This window comes from Haemaphysalis longicornis, unplaced genomic scaffold (assembly GCF_048455015.1).
Source record: "Haemaphysalis longicornis isolate Haplotype H1 unplaced genomic scaffold, Haemaphysalis longicornis Haplotype H1 scaffold_6, whole genome shotgun sequence".
In the NCBI taxonomy this organism is placed as follows: domain Eukaryota; kingdom Metazoa; phylum Arthropoda; class Arachnida; order Ixodida; family Ixodidae; genus Haemaphysalis; species Haemaphysalis longicornis.
The window spans coordinates 80,794,917-80,815,193 of NW_027526407.1; the positions used below are offsets into that span (position 1 = coordinate 80,794,917).

At 47.2% G+C, this 20,277-nt stretch overlaps 1 protein-coding gene across 6 annotated transcripts in view; it reads right to left on the reverse strand.

The window, feature by feature from the left end:
• LOC144143583 (uncharacterized) overlaps window positions 1–20,277 on the reverse strand; it is a 43,660-nt gene that overhangs the window by 5,276 nt on the left and 18,107 nt on the right. For 5 of the 6 annotated variants that reach the window (XM_077675388.1, XM_077675389.1, XM_077675391.1 and 2 more), the window contains 6 exons: window positions 12,764–20,190; window positions 11,242–11,370; window positions 10,971–11,023; window positions 3,943–4,111; window positions 1,617–1,674; window positions 895–949 (listed from right to left, as the gene is read on the reverse strand). In XM_077675388.1, coding sequence (XP_077531514.1) covers window positions 895–949; window positions 1,617–1,674; window positions 3,943–4,111; window positions 10,971–11,023; window positions 11,242–11,370; window positions 12,764–20,190 — 7,891 coding nt within the window. The remainder of the gene's footprint in view (window positions 1–894; window positions 950–1,616; window positions 1,675–3,942; window positions 4,112–10,970; window positions 11,024–11,241; window positions 11,371–12,763; window positions 20,191–20,277) is intronic. The other variant, XM_077675390.1, reaches the window with a different exon arrangement.

Sequence of the window (20,277 nt, forward strand, 5' to 3'; positions counted from 1 at the left end):
TTAAAGCAGCATTAAACACATTAATAACCCGCTTTTCCTATTTAAAAAGCTCCTGAACAGTCAGAAGGTTTACATAAACCGTAAAACTCATTACCAATAAAACTAAGACTGAGCATTACGCTACACAGTCAAAACCCATCTGATGTCACCATTAATTAATCATTAATTAATCATTAGTTCATTCATCATGATCATTTATTAGTTAACGTCATCACTAGTGCATGAGATTTTTATAAAATGTGCTTGACAGTTGCCCTACTAACTTGATTTGGAAATAAGCTAAGCTTCTAGACGCTCATTACATTGTAAAAGAAAACATCACATGAGCTGAGCTACACAATGCAACAAACTCTATTCAGTGTCCCTTCATCAACTATATTGTGCAAAGGTTAAGCACCTACAGGAGAGATCTGCCGTATTATGTTTGAACAACATTCATAGCATTACAGAGCTGTCTGCTAAAAAAAAAAAAAATCCACAAAGTTGCATGAAGACATAAAAACTGCTGAGGGGCTACCATAAAAACTACATATCGCAAAAAGAAAGCTGCAAGAACTGTAACAGAGCAAAGCTTCATTGGGCCTTAACCATCCCTATATATCTTGGAGGCAACTTTTGGAGCTTGAAGTGGATGCTTACAGAAAATCTAAAAAAAAAAAAAATCTACAGGTATTACCATGCATTAACTAATTAAAAAACAAAAAACAAATGTAAGCTCTCGCATTCTTCTCGCCAACACGGCTATTTACTGCTGGAAACATTACCCGGAGTGTTATGGTGCCAGGGCAGCAGTGTTAAACCCTGGCCACACACTTAAATCTCAGATAAGTACCCAAGAAACTAAAAAAAAAAAAATCTTCCCTTCCAGCTGAGGTGTAAACTTGTGGTACTCACTGCCTTCCTTGGAACCACCTACGTAACTTGGACGCGTGCGACATAAACTGGCGGGCTGGAACAGAAACAGAATCAGTGCGCCACCTTGTGGAATGCCGGGTGAGGAACGTACAGTGACACATCATGCAACTTATTTACTGGCCTGCAAATTTAAACTCTGAGTAATAAGCACAGTAATCACCCCTTCTGTTTGTTAATCAACCATATGGTCTTCATTAACCCACATGTTTAGCTTTGACTCCTGCTGTCTGAAATTGAGCAAGCAATTGCATCCTCAACCCTTACTGCTTGAGTTACTACAATGAAGTGTCTTTTTTTTACGTAGTATTTGTGCCACACTTCTTTCCACAGTAATGTTGGGCTACATTTCTTTTTATTTCGTTACTTTTAGCATATTTATTGCTTTGTATCATATCACTTGAATTTGAATTTCACACATTACAATTTGAATGTGATGTTTGCAGTTCAGCCTTACTTAAAAGTAACTGTATGCGAAATTCTCTCAGCAACACTATTCCCCCAAAAGTGTCGAGATAAATCATTAATTATTTTTTTTTTGAAACGTTGATTGGAAACAAGTTTTTCCTTTCATTGGATTAATAGTCCATCACTAGCAAATCAAGGTGCTATTTTATCATTATCAAGCGAGCATAGAAAAAAGGCCCTACATTAAAAGCAGTGAGCACTGACAAAACTCTTTCTTCTCCGTAGTTAATACTCACTGATGGAGTAGTTTGTGGCAGGGATCTTGATCACATCATCCTGTAGTAGTAAGCGTTGCTGAAAAAAAAAAAAAAAAAAAGAAAGTTTCCTATTAGAAGCAGAGAAAACAAACGTCCAGTCCTGATTCATTCTCCAAGATCATTCCGGTCCGATGCTCACATCAGATTTCGTCAGAACGGGGCTCTAAGCTGGGTGCTGTTGAATCAAACCAGAGTAAGCAATGTCTACAGGACTCCTATTGTTATAATATTAAAAAAAAAGAAGGTTATGAAGATGTTGGCCAAGACTTGAATGCCCTCTCACATATTATTAATGAAAGAACAAACTAACAAATTCTATCCCACTACGCTAACACTGACACATATCACACTGACCCTGCTATCTGCTTGGAAAGCCTTGGATTATTATTATTATGTGTTATTATTTTTTTGGCAGTGGTGCCCCTGTGTTCACAATAAACGTAGCTTGTCAGGCCTTCAGTAAGTTCACTCATCAAAATTTCAGATCTACGTGCTTCGGTGTTTATATAAAATGAGGGTGAAATCATAAAGCAATCGGCATCCTGTAACAAAACTTCCTTAACTATACCAAATGACAAAAGTAAAAATAAAAATAAAAACGAGAAGTACAGTAGAGGGTAAAAAAGAAAGCAGGAAAACAGTAGAAAATTTGTACTCTTTAATTAAGCTGACCAGAGAGAAATCATGCCTACCTCTAATAGAATACAGTTGAACCCCTTTATAAGAGACACGTACCGGGGAGCAGTTTCTGTCTCTTATACGAGATGTCTCTTATAAGCAGGGAACCATGTTTTCACTTACAAATCAGACCAAAGTTCAATGTGGGCACCGTGTGACTAAAATAAGCTCAAAGGAATGCTACAGCATGTTGCAAAAGATTCATTCTAATGTATGTTTGGCCCAAGAATCTATGAAACTTTGTTTGCTTCACGACTGTATTTACACTGTTTTTTACAACCGATTCCACAAGCTTTTTTTCCTTTCCTTGTTTGTGGAAGATGAATCGTAAATGTTGAGTTCACAAGCCTGATGAATAGCCAGAGCGCACAGCTTCTTCCGCTGTGTGCTCAGGCTATTCATTACGCTTGCAGGACTCAACATCTGCAGTGCTTCTTGATTTGGAGCTACGCGAGTGGGAGAGCCCGCATGTGCGATCGTGCTCCATTCAATGGATGGCAGTAAGCTTCAACCACTTATGTCAGTTGCATTTCCACTGGCAGGGCTGGATGGCAGTAAGCTTCAACCACTTATGTCAGTTGCATTTCCACTGGCAGGGCTTCTCATTGTCATTTTATAGCTGACTGAACCACTGTGTGTTTGCTGAAGTTATAATAAATAGCGACTGCAGGTGTCTGTTGTCGCCCTGTGTTTCCACAATGGAAGCAACTGCAATTAGTGACTGGTGGCACTGCATCTGAAGTTAAAATGTCTGTTACAAGCCAGATTATTGATTAAACTTCAAGGATGACTTGTCTCTTATAACCAATCTTCTACATCCGATGTCTGTTATAAAAGAGGTCGATTTAATGGGAAAGATAGGGCAGCCAACCATGTGGGTGAATAGTGTCTCTTATACCCATTTGTCTCTTACATCAGTGTCTCTTATAACGAGGTTCAACTGTATTAGATTTAGTCATGGTCAGCATTTTCCCATTGAAAGTGAAGGTCACTGAAGCAAAAACTTCTTAAAGCAGAATTTAGATCCAACTATACTAACGCCTAGATTATTTGAAGATCACAGCTACAAAATGAGCCGGGAAATGTGGAGGAAACAGATGAAAGGAGTTCATGGGGCTCATCATAGGCACATAGAACCTTCAATAACTGTAGAAATATCGGCAATGCGATACCCGTTACGTACCGTATTTGCACGATTGTAACGCTCCCCCAATTGTCACGCGCAGGTAAGTTTACTCATGAAAATCTGGAAAAGATTTAATCTAAAAAATAACTTAAAAATAAAAATTTGCAACAGCTGCATGGGGTATGCCTAAAGGAAGATAAATATGCCAAAATTTACTCGCGTTTTGTTGATGGATTGTCTTGGATTGGATTGAGTTGGATTTTGGGAGGAGTTTTGTCTATGGCGTCCAGCGGCACGCTGGACGCTTTGAAGCCGATTTCAGGCTTATGCCCGATTGTAACGCGCACGCAAATTTGAAGGCTACTTTTAGCAAAAAAGTGTGCGCGTTAGAATCGTGCAAATATGGATATACGTGTTTCTGTTATTATGGGAAAAAAAATAATGAAAACAAAATGGTTTCTTTTCTAAAGGGGATAAGGAACATGCAAGCCGGTGCCTCACCGACTCGTGCGGGGTCTGCTGCCTGTAGGCGGGCTGGCTGGCCCACTCGATCTCTCCCATCTCGCCCTCGAGCAGGTGCCGTCGCTGGCGCTCGATGAGCAGGTTCTGCGACAGCTGCTCCACCCGCTGCTGCAGCTCCTGCTTTTCTCGCTCCGTCTCCTGTAGCCTGCTGACGCGGAGCCGAGTGGGCGGAGGAGGAGAGAAATCGACAATGAGCGCCTGCCTCGGTTAAACGAAGACTTAAAGGAAGCGAATGCAGCAAAGTAGCGGTTATTCAGTGGGAGTTCATTCACTGCTTCGGCCTTCAAAAAGCATTTCTGAGGACTTTCAAAGCAGTGTCATTTTTTTAAAGAGGAGTTCCCTGTGTGAAAAAGGTTGAGTCTGACTTCACGTCACCTTGTCGAAACAGAGGTGCAAAATAGAATGGTTTTAGTGGAGCGGCAGTTCTTCATTGAGAGGTTGTTCACTGCTCCCACTTTGAAAAGGCATCTTAACACTTTCGTGACGGCGAAAAAAATCGGTTGTGTTTGGGTAGTCCGAGATATATTTTTTTTCCTGCCACAGAAAATGACTGGCGCTAAAGTGTTAAAGATATGAAATGATAGAGGAAGGATGCGGTTTTCCAACAGTTGTAATTTCAAACAGATTTATTACAAATATCATAAAAATTATCAAAACAAAAAAACGTAACAAAAAGAAAAAAATGATTAAAACATCAATGCTACTTTGGACAGAGTAAACATAATGCCACCACTCGAAGCAGTCTCTCGACGTGGTGAAACAAAAATTGACCCCACTCTGTGCAGCCGGCGCCAAGTGGTCCCGCCCGAACGAAGCCGACACCCTTCAGATAAGAGCTGTGACGTTTAGAACAGGCCGGATATGTTTACATCGACGCGCAGCAGCGACAGAACGGCCCAAAGAGAAAGCAAAACTTTCCGGCGGATACCTGCTGACATTTTGGGGCGGTTGACGCACTTCCGCCATCCGTACTAAAGTCTGACGAAGTCATCTGATGTGTCTGAGCTGCTACCATCATCCAGAGATTACAGCTCAGATTCACCGGAATCCGCCAAAATTTGCCGATCCTGTGGAGCAGGCGGGTAAAGCTGGCTCAAAAATGTGTCTAAACACGAATGCCGCCATGATGCCACGCTGTAGTTGCCAGATCAATAGTTTAAGATATGGCTAACAATTTTTCTTAAAAATGAGGCACAAATTTAGGGCCCTAAGCTAAAATTAGGCAACTTTTATGGCAATAACTGAGTTTCTTTACGAGTTTGTATGCTTTTTATTAGTTTTTTTGAAGTATTTATGCTTGACGAACAAAAATAAATGAAATTAAAAGCAAAAAGAAGACGTCGGGCTGAGGCGCCAAATTCAGTTTCGATATATTGTGAGGAGCGTCAGTCGTGTGGGGCTAATTTACAAAGGTTCACTCTAACACGCCTTAGTGTCTGCTGTGTCACTTCGTTGCTTGCGAAGACACGCTTGCGAAGACTGCCGATGATACGGAATAAAGCCGCCGCCGCCTATCTTCAAGGACACCTTCTCTACATGTCCGTAGTGGCTGCTGCCGATTTGAACTCGCCGTCAGCCGGTCATATCGTGTTACGCGAAACATGTCTGGGCAGATCGGCTTCTTTTAATCGTATATGATTCGTAAATTAAAAACAAACAAATGTACGAACCATTTTACCATGCCTAGCGTATAACTAGGCTCTTGTTTACGGGTGCTGTTATACTTTCACTGAACGGTTTTTTACTTGAGTCAGAGATAAAACAACCGCCAACTAATAATAATAATGGTAACTTTATTTGCACGATAAGGTGGTTTTCTAGAGGAGGACAAGGCGAAGCCGAAAGGTAATCCCGAATGTAGGTGCAGAAATCTCCTGTATGGGTGTGTGCGATTGGTGCATGCTCCTTCGATCGCTGAAACACGCAATCTGAAATTTTCGAGAATATATTTGATGCTGTGCATGACACATTTCTTAAATTCGGCGGATCAGCGACGTTGTTTAATTACGTATACTTGCACCTCTGCTCTCATATGGCCCATGTATATACCTGCACAGAGGAGGTGGGGGAGGAGTAAACTTCGTTCATGTAAGATGGGCACCCGTGTTGTGGGGGGTTAAAAAATTATTCTGTCCTTCCCTGGGTGCCTTCGCCAATGAACGGAAACAGCATGAGACTATCAATCGCTAATATAGAGTATTCAGACACTTAATGTGCATTGCATATGGCAGTCATAAAGAAAGCCGACAATAAACTGAACTCTCAATTTTATTATTTGCGACAGTTACATCTGCACGTATCGGTCCAGCCAGGGCCATCTGGAGACGTTCTTCAACTGTATACACTAGATAAAAGGAAGGAATGCGATATGCGAATGCCATAGAACGAAGGAATTCGATATGTGTAGCACAGCCTTCTCATTTATGCCAACATGAAACCGGTGGCCACAAAGGGGCCACACCAGACCTTGTAGAATTTCCACGCTTCCATTCCAGCGTGCTCACAGCAACAAGGATGATGACGAAGTTGCATTACCGAAGCTGGGTTCCAGTAATGCTGTAGCTGATTATGAAAGTTCTGGCTAATGCTCATTCAGATTGTGGTCATCAGCATTCTTATTTTCATCAAAAATAATGGGCCATCGCAATGCCATCAGTCCGTCTATCAGAAGCAAAAATAAACACAGAAAAAGCAAGAGGGCCATATGTACAAGCAATTCTTATCCAACAAATTTTATTTCACCACCAGTAATACCACCAGACCTCTAGGGAAGTTTGTGATGGTAAGAGCAAGGCTAAGATGACCTAATGTGCGACTTCAAAGAAAGGAAGAAACTGTAGAAGAAAGCTAGGGAGGTTAACCAAGGAAAGAAGAAGAAGAACTGTCCAGCTGGTTGTGCTACATGTGGAAATGGGAACAATAAACTTGAAAGGAAAGGAAAGGACTGGCATAAAATAAAGGATAAAAAATTCGGGAGAGAAAAAAACAAGGCGAGGAAATGGCCAGTACAAAGACAGCACCATGGGCGAAAAAAGATAGGCATAAAAGAAGCAGGCAAAATGACAAAATGGGCAAACGAAGGATGCTGCATGCTGGTAACACCCCTACACCACCTGTGACTGTTTTTCTCTCTAATCACTGCAATCTGCTTCTTCAAGGCAAGAACTGATTTGGCTACTTCAGCTCCATCTGGTCTAAAACCACTGAAATATGTCCGATCTTCTGTGTACATAATGTAAATATGGTACATAATTTCCAATTTTTTAAAATTTCTCCTGAAGTGTCTGCTCCTTTGTGGAAGCTTTCGTGACTAACTGCCTCGTAGAATTGCATTTGCTTTGTTGATTTTTTGCTCTTTTACGCTGCCTCTGCTTGTATTTGTTTATTTCATTCTTCTCCTCTTCTCCAGTGCTTAGGTTTTTTATCATGAAATTGTTTTTCCTTCAAAAAGGTTTTTTGGCTTTTAACCCTGTCTGTTTATTGGCTTTAAACCTGCCATAGCTTTGCTGGAAATAGTTAGTTCCTCACACAATTTTCCTCTTTCTTTATTCTGGGAGAGGGGGCATGAAATTTTAAAAGGTAAAGAGCCCTGCAGCGACTAATGAACACTTGCACTACTTTCTTTGTTGTTGGAAGTACTGAAAGCTATAGTTCCACAAACCCAGAATGGAAATGCGCGTTCTACATGATATCTTCTAGCCTCTGGTTTGCTTTTGTCGAGATTTTGTTTAAGCTGCTATTAAATAGAAATATTGCGACCTAATGTAACCTGACAACATTAATCACGTACCTTGTGTGACGTCCCCAAGCATACAATCAATGACAAATCCTCTAAGCGTACCTAGAAAAACGTAAAATCTTTTGAGAGAGTTTCAGTAATATTAGGCTTGGGTATTTCACGGTTATTGAATCTAAGCTAATGCAAGGGCCACTACCTAAAAGCATTTCAACTGGAGAATAAAGTTGACACACGTGCTGCAGGGGCCTCGTAGACAGACACAGGAACAGGCACAGAAAGCATGTTTGTTTAGCATAAAGTGCAGTCACAAATACGATTTCCATTTACATGCATTTCTTGGAAGCGTTGTCCAGTTCGAACTTCGATTTGCTAGAAAAGCAAGTAGTTGTATAGAGCACCTCAATAGATTGCGAAAACAATCAGCTGACGCATACAGGGGGGGAGGCGTGTGAAACATGTTAAAATAGCGCTGTACAGACGGGACAACAAAGAAAAGACTACACAGGACTAGCGCTGCATATCAACTGAGCTCTTTTAGCACACACAAAATGATATATACAGAAACACCGCATGCGCGAATACAGGGGAAGCCACCAGGAAAAAAAATCAGGGTAAAAAAGCAATCAGGGGGAAGTGATTTCTTTTTAAAGGAAGCAGGAAAATAAATAGACTGGGGATATTATTAAGCTCTCATGGGAGCTCACCTGCATTTAACACAGTCCGCAAGCGGGAATAGTTGGGGAAATAGGATAGGAGAAAGAAAAGTAAAGATTAGAAAGGTGAGGAAAGAGTAGAGAAGAGTAGTTCCACTGTGGTCGATTCCGTCGCACACAACACACCATAAACACTGTTGGCTGGCGTAATGCTGCGTCCGGGAGACGAGAAACGTCGAAGGGAACAGTGAAGCGCGGAGGCGAGCATGGTGCGACGAAGAGCGAAGTCTGCGGCGGTCCCGACCGCTTTGGAGACGGGTACTGGGAAGGGGGGGGGAGGGGGGGGGGCGGGGGGGCGGGAGCTGGCACTCGACCGCCCACACCAGCAGAGCGAAAGCCAGGCGACGTCCAACGGCCCGCACTTGCAACGGGCCGCCGAAATGAAGCCCCTCCGAAGCACAGGAGCACGAAAAAACACGTCCGCTCAACTCCGAAGCGACGACTGAACTCCCCTCACGCACCCGCAAAAGCTACCTCTCCGAGCGTACGAAGTGCCCGCTAATCTAGGCGCTACCCTTCTCAGTTGCGGAGAATGCAAAACTGCATCTAACGCGGCAGCATGGCACAAAAGTTCGCTACCTACCACAGGAAAAACTTCACACAACGTTTCTGCACAGCAAAGTTTTCACGGCGCACTCACAGCAACGGTGGCTGCCATGATGGAATGCGTTGGTTACTAGGTGAATACCGGCTACTGCCGCCAACTCTAGTAGGCAAAAAGGCAGCGGGCAACGCTGTGAGGGTGGCATCATGTCAGCGCCCGGGTGTAGCACGGTTTCAATGCACGGGCTGGCCGGGCAGCTTTTGCTCTAGAGTCAGTAGTATTAACTCTATGCTGTGGAGCATCGGCAAGCGACATTAACGCCACAACCGAAACCACGTGCGCCTGACTGCAAATGACTTTCAAAAATCCCCTTACGCGGTGGACAGAAGAAACTCAAAAGCAAAACTAATGAAATACTCCTTTTTTCACCCTTTGTATGGCGCTAGCTGTCCAGAATCGCTCGGAGAGTGCCAAACTTCGAATTTGTATTCCTCGATAACATACTATCGATGGGAATAGGCATGGTCATGAAAGGTACTGACACGAAATTTTCGTGTTACGTTTTTTTTGCTGCCACAGGTGCCCACCAGCTCACTAATCATAAAATGGCACATTAGACGGCCGATCGCAGCGTAAACAATCATTTACAGTGTCGTTTTTTTTGTGTCAGTTTCGGTTTTGACAAAACAAACGCCGAGTGGCCGCCATGACAGGAGGGCGCCCGTGATGTCACCATTCCTGTCGCACCGCTGCCGGTCTGGACGCGCGCACAAGCGAGCGCATGCACTGGCCCAGACCCGCCGAGGTCTTCGCAATCCCCGCGCGCCCGGGCAGCATGACGCCAGTCTCAAAACCATGATGTGTACACACAACGTAGCAGCGCGCACCAACCGCAGCCAGCGCGTCGGCTATGTCACGGAAGCTCTGATGTCGGCAATTTGGGGCAAGCAGCAGATGGTGTCATTCTGGCCCGCTCTGGGCTTTCTCGTGCGCGCAGAGATTAAAATGGATTTAAAATACGTTGTACTAAACTGCTACTGTTGAAACTTGCTGGGAGATATCTCCTGATAAAAAGGAAGCATTTTACATAGTTGTCTCAGCTTTGAAATTTCGTGTCACTACTCGTAACTCCTTTAAGGTTTTTGAAGTGGGAATTACGGTGCAAGGGAGGTTGACTTGGCTGCAAAGAGGGCACTGTAACGTTTGCTTCTCTGCACGGCCAGGGGCTACCAGTCATAGTAAGGTATTGGTTCTTCCCTGAGGGTATGTGAACTACTTCGGCTATGAAAAGGAATTTTTAAGGTTTGCAAAGCAGTCGCCTTTCAGTGAAGACTTCCCATGCAAGTGAGGTTGACTTCGTTGCTAAGCAAGCACCATGAAGTTTGCTTCTCTGCATGACACAGGAGGAGCTACTGATTACAGTGGAGCATCGGTTCTCCACTGAGGGGGGTAGTTTAATAACTTTGCCCAGATAAGAGTTTTTTAGGGTTTGTGCTGGGTGGGCAAACAACAGACTTCGCCGCGGAGCTGGCGCTGTAATGTTGGCTTCTCTGCACTACGCAGGAACTGCGCACGAAAGCCAAGCACGCCAGGAACTACGCAAGAAAGCGAAGCAAGGCAGATAGATGCCCTGCACACACTAGAAGTGCCCTAAGTCCTCACTGCAATGAAGACCCTGGCACAGAAAACTGGCTTCGTTATAAATGACATTTGTTAAAAGCGGACATGGTATGCTATCCTTGCACTGCCGCTGGGACTACGGAACACTTTGAAATAAATCAATATTTTGAGTGAAAATATTTTATAACGAGAGCTTACTGTACCTGACATGTGCTGCACATGTTAATTCTAAGAACACAGCCAAATGTTAATGCCATCTGCACTCAGCGATGTCACCCTTTGATGCACCACAAAAAGGTGCATCAATCATGACAGGCAAGGAATAATAGCGGGCTCAGGATACAGCCTTGCGGCACACCCTAGGAATGGAAGGGCCAACTGTTCCACTCACCTCTGCTGAAGGCTGGTCACGTCACTGGCAGTGTGGGATCCAGAATTTTCAATCTAGGAGAGAAAAAAAAAAAGACATCACGAATACATTGTCGGCACAAGATTTGTTGAGAGTACAGTTTCGGTCACATTGCTCCCCACAAGGGTGAGAACTTGTGAATCAAGACTTGCGTAACACCCCTAGGAGGTTTGACTCTACAGAGGTGCAGGCAGGCGACTTTGTGCCTTTGAGGTACGGCAGAAATGAGAGTGCCGATATAGAAGTTGCTTACATCTATCACGTAGCTTCCATCTCTGCTTAGTGGTGGCGACTGCAACCGCAACAGCTGCGCTTCCCTCTGGCGCAGCACTTCTTGCGTGTGGGCCAGAAGTTGCTTGAGGCTGTTCTTCTCCTCCAGGACCTTGAACAAAGCACGGGCAAATAAAAATTCCAGTTGACGACACAAAAAAAAACAAGATTCGGATACAGCACTGATGCATGGCTTGCACTGCCATCAGTAAATCTAGTACAGTGTAGTCCACTTATAACAATATCCAAGTGCCAAGGAAATCCCATCATTATAACTGATAATTGTTATAAGCGGGTTGCAAAATAAACAGACGGAACAGAGTTCAAGACATTTTATTCGCATGCCAGCAAGGTGGTACTACTAATTTGCGGAAAAGAAGCCACAGTCGGTCACCTTTGTTTGCCGTGTGTGAAGATAGTGCAAATCATTTCCAAGAGCATCTATAGGTGCTTCACCTAGCTGAGGTAAATGTCCTTGGCAGAAACAAAGTCCCCGAGGGACTGTGTCACGCATTGGGCCTCCTATGAAGACACTATACCTAAGTAGGCTGCGCAACCGCGTCGTTTTAATCATCACTGTTGCACTTTTGGTGCACAATATAACCGGATTCAATCATTATATCTGATATCGTGGCAGTGGAGCATTGTAATAAGCGGTTTATTTTACCATAGAGAGAATACAAAAGTTGATGGTGCCATAGCTGTTCATCGTTATAACCGATATATTGTCATAAACAGTATCGTTATAAGTGGACTCGACTGTACCACTGTCACACGGCAAATTCAATGATATTTAGAGTAAATTACATTAGCTATGAATGCCATTAGTTTGGTGCGGAATGAGAATATGAAATTACATTTACACAAATAGCATTTGGGGATCGAATGAGTTCGGGGAACACATTCGCCTTAGCTTCTTCACTGAATGAGTAGCCTTGACAGCAGTGGCCGTCACTAAACAAGAAAGTCTGGTGATAAACTGTAGAGCAGTGTGCCTAAAACATACCAGTGAACCAATATTTTCCCCTGCATGTTGTTTTATTTTGAAAAAGCAAAGGCAAACAACACTTATGCAAGGCTCCGCCATGTTTGTTGCTACCCGGATATGGATTCGTTACTTATTTGTCTCGGCTCAGGACAAAAATAAATTCGATTTATTTTAAAAAAGTAAAATGTTAAAATCTTCTATATATGCATTCATATTATTATCTTGCGATTCCGTGAGTTCCCTGATCGCCACTGCTATCATTATCGAACGAGATCGATTGACTGAAAATATCTGTATTCAAAAAAAGAAAAAAAAAAAGAGGGAGGAGAAAAGGTGGCTATCTTAAAACCAGGATTCCACTGGCCTCCAACGCCGCTAATGAGGGTTACTTTGCCGCGTAGACTCGCATGGTTGGACTGAACGTAGTTAATTTATAGTTAATGTCATTGGCATTGAATCTATACAATGAATCCGGGTTCTTGACATGTACAAGTGCTGTTGCCACACCCAGCCTCACCTTGTTCAGGTCCACGGACATCTCCTCGTTCCGCAAGCCCAGCCGGTGGAGTTCCTGGGCCGTATGCTCCAGCTCCAATCTTAGCCTGCCCACCTCCGCGAGGTGGCCCTTGGACTCCTCCCCCTGGTTGTTCTCGAAGTCCCGGATGTAGCTGCGCCAATTCTGGACCTGCTGCGTCAGGGCCTTGTTGTCCTTGTGCACCTGCTCCATGCGGTTCCTCAAGTCCAACTTGCTCTTGAGCGTCTCCTCGTGCTTCACCCTGACCTCCTCGAGCTCGGTGCTCAGCTCTTGAGCATGCTGCTTCAGGTGCTCCTCGATGTGCTTGAGCTGCTTCCGCTCCTGGTTCCACCTGCCTTCCTTGGCTTGCGACTGCTCCACGATCGCCGCATTCCTCATCGACAACTCGTCCAGCTCCTTCTGTAAGTTAAGCACCTGCTCCGAGTCCGACTGCGCTTTCACCGCCCTCAGCTGGACTATCGTGTCTTCAGCTTCCTGGAGCTTGGCTCGGAGAGACGCTGACTCCTGGCCTATGGACTGCACCAGACGTTCTTCAGCCTTGAGCTGGGAGCTCTTGAGCTGGTGGAACCGCTCTTGGAGTTGTTGGTGTTCCTGTCGGAGGAGGTCGAGCTCCTGGACTGTCTTGTGTCCGACGGAACCCTGCTTCTCCATGAGCACCAGGGCCTGGTTGGCCGCGGAACAGTCTTCCGCCAGCTGCGCGCACTTGGCCTCCAGCTTCTTCTTCTCCTCGATGACGACGTGGAACTCTTCTTCGAGGTCGCGGTGTCGGTAGAGGATCTGGTTGTACTTCTCTTGCATCTGGGCAAAGTCGCGCCTCAGAGTGGCCGTGGCGGCGGCTTCGCTGTTCTTCTCTTCCTCGAGCTGCTTCTGGTAACGGTTCTCGATGTCTTTGAGGGCCTTCGAGTGCTGTTCATGCTGTGCCTTCAGCTCCTGCTCCAAGTTCTGCCGTGCCCGTTTCAGGTTCTCGGCGAGGTTCTGGAACGCCTCATTGTCGCTTGTCAGCATGTCCGCCTGTTCCTTCAGGCTCGACAGCTCCGATCGGAGGTGCTCGGACTCAATTTCCAGCTTCCGGTTCTGGTCGAGCAGGTCGCTGACTTTGTCACGGAGCTTACTGCACTCAACTTCGGCCTCGTCCGCTCGGGCGATGGCCTGGTCTAAACTTGAAGCGAGAGACTCGGCACGTTCGCTCTGCACTAGCACTTTCCGCAGTTCTTCCTGCAGCGAGTTGCACCGAACTTCAGCCTCGGCAACTTCTTCAGATTTCTTCAGGTAAGAGCTCTCAAGTTCGGCGTGCGTCTCACGGAGGGTGTTCAGCTGTGTAGCAAGCATATCGTTCTTCTCCTTGAACAACTTCAGCTTCACCAGCATCTTCTCGGACTTGAGCTTCGTGGCGCTGAGTTCGGAGTTGAGCATGTCGCCATTCCCGCACTCCTGCGCTGACGGCTGTGTTCTAAGCAGTGCCATCTCTGCTTTCAGCTGGGCTATCAGAGCAAGCATTTCCTCTTTTTCCGATGCTTCCATTTGCCCCTTTTCTGCTGGATGCACATCTCCAATGTCAGTTTGAAGAGACTTGTCTGATCTGTCGATAACTTCCACGTGTCCTGCTTGTGTTGCTTTCTCCTCCAACTCATGCATTGCTTCGAACTTTTGCCGCCACTTTTCATTTTCGAGTTTAGTTTCGTCTAGTGCTTGGGTCAGCGTTTCGCATGACGACATCAACTGTTCTTTCTCTTTCAAAAGCACGTCATTGGTGTTTTTAAATGAGAGGACGCATTCTTGGGCAGCATGCAACAGCGCCTTGAAATCTTCCGGGTCTGTTGAAATTTCAGGTTCACTTGGTTCTGTGCGGTCTTCAGTATTCGATGCAACCGCCACCATCAGGCTTTGCAGGACCTGCCGAACATGCTGCTGAAGGGACTGATGGGTTTCCTGGAGCGAGGCAATCTCTTGGTCTTTTTCGGAGAGTGCCGATTCAAGCGCTTCTCGCCTCTTTCGGACGCTTTCCAAGAGCCACTTGAGATACTCGAAGGCGCTGAACTCCCCGCCCTGGAAATCCAAGTTTCCCGGCGGAAGCTGACCGCACTCCTGAAGAAGCACGTCTTGCAAGATACTGTACTCGGCCGAGAACTTCTCGAGCTGAAGCTGAGACGTCTGCAGTTTGTCCTGCAGCGCGTTCGCCTCTTCCACCTTGCTGTCGACGAGCTCGAGCTGCCTGGTGAGGTCGCCGCTCAGGGATTGCAACTGCGCCTGCAGCAGCTCAAACTCTTCGCTCTTCCTACGCGAGAACTCTGCGTGTTCTGAATGCAGCTGCTGCACGAGCTCAGTAGTGGCGTCCAGTTCACTCTGCAGGGTCCGCTCGCGGTTAGAACTCAACTCGAGGGCATTCTCGTGTTCCGCTGTCAATCGCTGGAGCTCCGATTTTGCACGCTCCAACTCCGACTGCAGCTGCTCAGTGTGTTGAGTGGTTGCCATCTCGTAGGCCGCGTTCCCCGCGGTCAAGGCTTCAAAAGCTTCGCGAGAACTCTCAAGCTGCTTCTTGAGCCGTGCAACCTCCTCAGCTAAGTTGCTCGATTCCTCACACTGTAGCTGCGAGTCCTTTATCTCAGCTTGCAGGCGGTCGAAGTCAAGCTTTGCTGTTTCCAGTTCTCTGCTCAGGCTTTCACATTTCCGCGTTTCCGAGTCCGAGTGTTCCCTGAGGCTTTGCAGCTCGGAAGACATCCATCTGATCCGTTCGTCACGTTCCTCAAGATCCCCTGCAGACCTCTCTAATATCACTCTCTCATTCGTGAGGGCCTCAGTCAGCTGTTCTAACTGCGCCTGCAGGGAGTCGTTTTTCTCCTTCAAACTTTCCACTTCTTTCGTCCTGTCTTCTAGAATCTTCTGCTTGAGACGGACCTCCCCCCTCGACTTCTTGAAAGCCAGCTTGAGTTTTTTCAGCTCGGCGTCGCCAGACTCCTTGCCTTCTTCTTGGCTGGTGTCAAGCTTTGGCTCTGCTGGAGAATTCTGAACATGCCTGGCTTCCTCGCTCCTGGCGTTAAGCTGCCGCTCAGCTTCTTCCAGCCTTATTCTCACACTTTCAAGGTCTTGAGTTAAGCTTTTGACTTCCGCGTCCTTGTCCACAATTGCTGCCTGCGCCAATTGAGCGTCTATGCGAGCTGCATCAAGATCTCTTTGCAGCGCTTCAACTTCTCGTTGCAGGCTTTCCGCTTGCTCAGCGTAGAGGAGCTGTGCTTCTTCAGGGACTATCATTTCTTCCTTGACTGGAATCCTTTCTGGCTTCTCCAGTCTATCAGTTTTGTCTTCTGACAACAGTGGCTGATTCTTAACACCTTGAAGCTCGCTGACAATTGCCGTGTGCTCGTCTTGAAGACGTTGACGTTCCTCCTCAAGCCTCTCGATTTCAGCCTTAAGGTTCGTTTCTTCCTCGTGATGCCTTTGGCACAACTCGCTGGCTTCCTTCGATGCCTGTGTAGCTCGTTCCGCGAGGGTGTTGTTCTCCCGGTCCAACTCATTAACCCTCGCTTCCAGACGCCTGATCTGGTCGTCAGACTCGGCGAGCTTAGCCGCGTAGTTGGACACTTCCACTTCCAGTCGCGCGTTCGTGTCCGCAAACTCCCTCAGCTGCTGGTCATGGTTCTGAACGAGGTTCTGTATCTCGGCCGAAAACATGGCAACCTGTTCTCGGGCGCGGGTGCTCTCGAGACTCTGCTCTTCGAGCTGCGCTGCGAGCTGAGACACTTCCACTTCCTTTTCGGCGAGCTTTTTCTGAAGATCCGAACACTCCGCCTTCGCGGCCGACTCAGCTTCAAGCAACTCCCTCAACTGCTGGTCGTGTGCTGCTACGAGGTTCTCTATTTCCGACGAAACGACGGCCAACTGCTCTTTCGTTTTGCTGTGCTCTGCGCTCAGTTTCTCAAACTGAGCCTGTAGCGCGGCAAGCTGGTTTTCTTTTTCCGAAATGGCCGCCGCGTCGGCTTCGGAACGCACCTTGTGCTTCTCGCTTGCCTCGTCGTAACAAGCTTGCAGCTCTTCCAGCTGAGACTGCAAAGTTCCGACAGTATCGGTCAATTTCCGCAAGTCACTTTCGGTGGCTCCCGATTTGCCGTTGAGATCGTCGAGTAAAGCGCTCGTGACTTTTTTTTCGTCCCGCAGCCTTTCGATTTCCTTCTGCGAGGATTCCTGCAACTGGGCGTATTCTTCAAGCCTGTTTTTCAACCCGTGAATTTCCGTGTTTTGTCCGTCTAGCCTACTTAACAGCGATTCGATCTCGCCTCTTAAACACTCCGCCTCCGACTTGAGCCTTGCCTGGTTTCCTTCGTTGTCGACTAGCACTTGCTCCAACTCGGAAACTGTGCGGCTGGCTTCCTCCACTTGTTGAACAAGCGCGTCGTTGCTTCTTTGCAGTTCATCGTTCGAATTTTGCAGTTGAGAAATTGTGCCGACTGCCTCCGCCAGACTGTTCTCAAGCAGCTGACAGCTTTCACTCATCCTCTCCAAGGCTTCCTCCTTCGCTTCGATCAGTTTCGACGCTTCGTCGACCTTCTGGGCCATCTCCTGATTCTGGCCCGCCAAGTCTTGGTTCGACTTCTCCAACGACTGCAAATTCTGCGAGGAGGCCTCTAACGACTCCTTGAGTCCCGCAACGAGAACGTTTTGCTCCTCCAACGCAGCCTGCGCCAGCGAAAGTTCGCCCCTCTTCTGCTCCAGATCTCGCGAGAGCTCCGAAACCTTGACGACCAAGTCCGACTGCTGGGTCTCGGCGTTCTGTCTCAGCGAATTCAGCTCCGCATCTTTCGCGCTCACCACGACCTGCAACGAGTCCATTTCCTTCGTCTTCGTGGCGACTGATTCTTCCAAGCTTCCAACTTGCTGGAGCAAATTCTGCTTCTCCTTGTTCATACCTTGAAGTGCTTCTTCATTCGCGTTTATCTTCTCACGCAAGCTTACCATTTCTTCGTTAAGACCACTGTTAAGTTCTTTTTGGTTTTCGTTCAACCGTTGGAGTTCTTCACAGCGCTGCTGTGCTTCTGCAAGTGCCCGCTGACTTTCATCAAGTTCCTCTCTAGTTTGTGTGAGTAGAGCGTTCGAATTGTTGTCTGACTCCCTGAGCTCGTCGATTTGTTGTTGAAGCTGCTGTTTCTCCCTTACGTGGACTTCAGTTTGCTTTTCGAGCTCTTTGGAGGCTTCTTCTAGCTGCTTGCAGCTCTGGACAGCCCCGTCAAGGCGTTCTTGTAAGGCAGAAACCTCCACCGACAAATCCGCCTTCTCCTTCTGTACCAGTCCGAGCGTCGCCTCAACCTCGTGCAGACGGCTACTGGCTTCCGCCTTCTCGTTCTCGAGTCGTTTGACTGTGTCGTACATTTCATTTTCCTTTCCTTGCTGGGTGCATTCGAGGTTGGACAGTTGAGACTGCAGCTCTTCGACCCTGGTTGCAGCTTCCGACAGCTGCTTGCTAACAGCAAGCTTGTCGTCTTCGACTCGATTGAGTTGCTCCCTGAGCGCCGAGCAAGAACTTTCGAGCTCCATTCTCGCTGAGACAGCAGCGTCGAGTTCTTGTCGCGCGGTGAGCAGCGATGATTCGGCTTCTTTGCACTTTAAGTTGATTGCTTCCACTTTCTTCTGCATTTTCTTCAATTTGCTGGCGAGCGACTTGTTCTCTGCGGTAACGTTTTCGAGGTTGCTCGTAGAACTGGTGAGCTCGGCGCGGAGTGCTGAGACTTCCTCTTCTTTAACTCGGATTGTTTCTCGGAGCGTCGTAGCTTCAGTTGATGCTTCCGATAAGACGTCTTCACTGGCTTTGATTTGATTCTGAAGCCCCTGCAGCGATTCTTGCAGCACAGCCTCTTGGGATGCAAACCGTTCTGCACTGGTCTGCAATTCAGTCTCCTTCGAGCTAACGTGTTCTCTCAGCTCAAGCAATAAGCGTTCTTTGCCTTCAACTTCTGATTGAAGAGCTGAAACTTCTTTCTCCAGGTCGGTGCACTGCTCAAGAAGTGTCGCAACTTTGGACTCCGTCTTGAGGCGTTCTGAGTGAAGACAAGATTGCAGTTCCTCCACCTTCTGGAGGGCCTCCTGTAGAGCTGAATCCCGTTCCGCAAGCCACGAACCAGCCTCGTCACTCGCTAACCTAAGCTTGTCGACCTCGGCTGTGAGCGCCAAGATTTGATTCTCTTTCGCGTCGGTAACTCGCTGCAGTTCGGCTTTCTCGTCAACAAGCTCCTTTATCCGGCTGTTCAGTTCTTCCTTGTCCAGTTTCTGTGACTGTGACATTAGGGTTAGGCTTTCCTGCAGGGCATTCCACTTACTCTTCAGCTCGTCGAGCGAACCAACCGATAACGATTCGAGGCAATCATTCATGGCTGCCAGCTGGGCTCTCAGCGAATCAACTTCTTTCGACGCGTCCTCCAACAGTTCAACTTTACGCGCAAGCTCCTCGTTCTTCACGGACGCTTCGTGCAGTTCCTTCTGGAATGCGGCAGAGACATGCTCCTTCTCAGAGCGCTCGCGATCCCAAGCAACCTTCGCTTCCTCCAGCGTTGGCACCCCAATGTGTCCCAGTAGACTCGTGACAGCTGCAATCATTCCTTCGTGGCTTTCCTTCGTCACCGCGAGCTCACTTCTCAGCTCGGTTTCGCGCGCCGAAACTTCGTCGACTTCGCGTTGTTTCGCCTTCAACCTGTCTCGCAAGCCCCCAAGCTCCGCTTCCAGCCTGTTAACGTCCTCCAAGTGCCTATTCAGCATGTCAAGGGTAGCTGTATAAGCGCTTGTAAGTTCCTCCACCTGATTCGTCTTTAATCTACACTCCTCTTGCATTGCCCGCACCACCAAATCCGCTTGTTCCCACTTGGTCTGAGCCGCGCGCAGGTTGTCGAGCGCCTGCTGTAGTTCCGCGCGAAGTGCCTCGCCGTCTTCTTCCGACGACGTCTTCAGCTGTGCGGCCTCTTTGACGCTCGCTTCTAACCTTTCTCTCAACTCCCGGCAAGCCTGTTCATAGTCCTCTGCTTTCGCCGTCCTCTCTTCAAGTTTCTCTCGCGTCTCTTGTAAGGTCACCTCGATCTCTTGTATCCTACTGAGCTTGGAGGCGCTTTCGAACTGTTCCAGTTCTCGCGCTCTGTTGGATTCTTCGAGCTTCGACGTCGTTTCCTCCAAATTTTGCGCCGCCGTCTTGAGGTTGCTGTCCAGTTCATCCGCTCGTGCGATAGCGGACGTGAGTTTGTCTCGTGTCTGCTTGAGTTCTTGCTCGAGTTCCGAGATCGTGGACGAGTCTTGTTCGTGCCGGGCGTTCAGTTTTTGGACTTCTTCTTCCAGAGCTGTCTTCAGCTCTTGTTGCAGGGCAGGAGTGGAATCCTCGTTGGCTGCTCTCAGTGCTTCGAGTTCTTGTTGAAGCTCCTGGATCCTTTGCTCTTCAACTGCAAGGCAGGAAGGGTGAGATGGTGTAAATGAAGGACATGAACTTCATGTTCAAGCATTTTGAAAGCTTGACTTTTATACTGCAG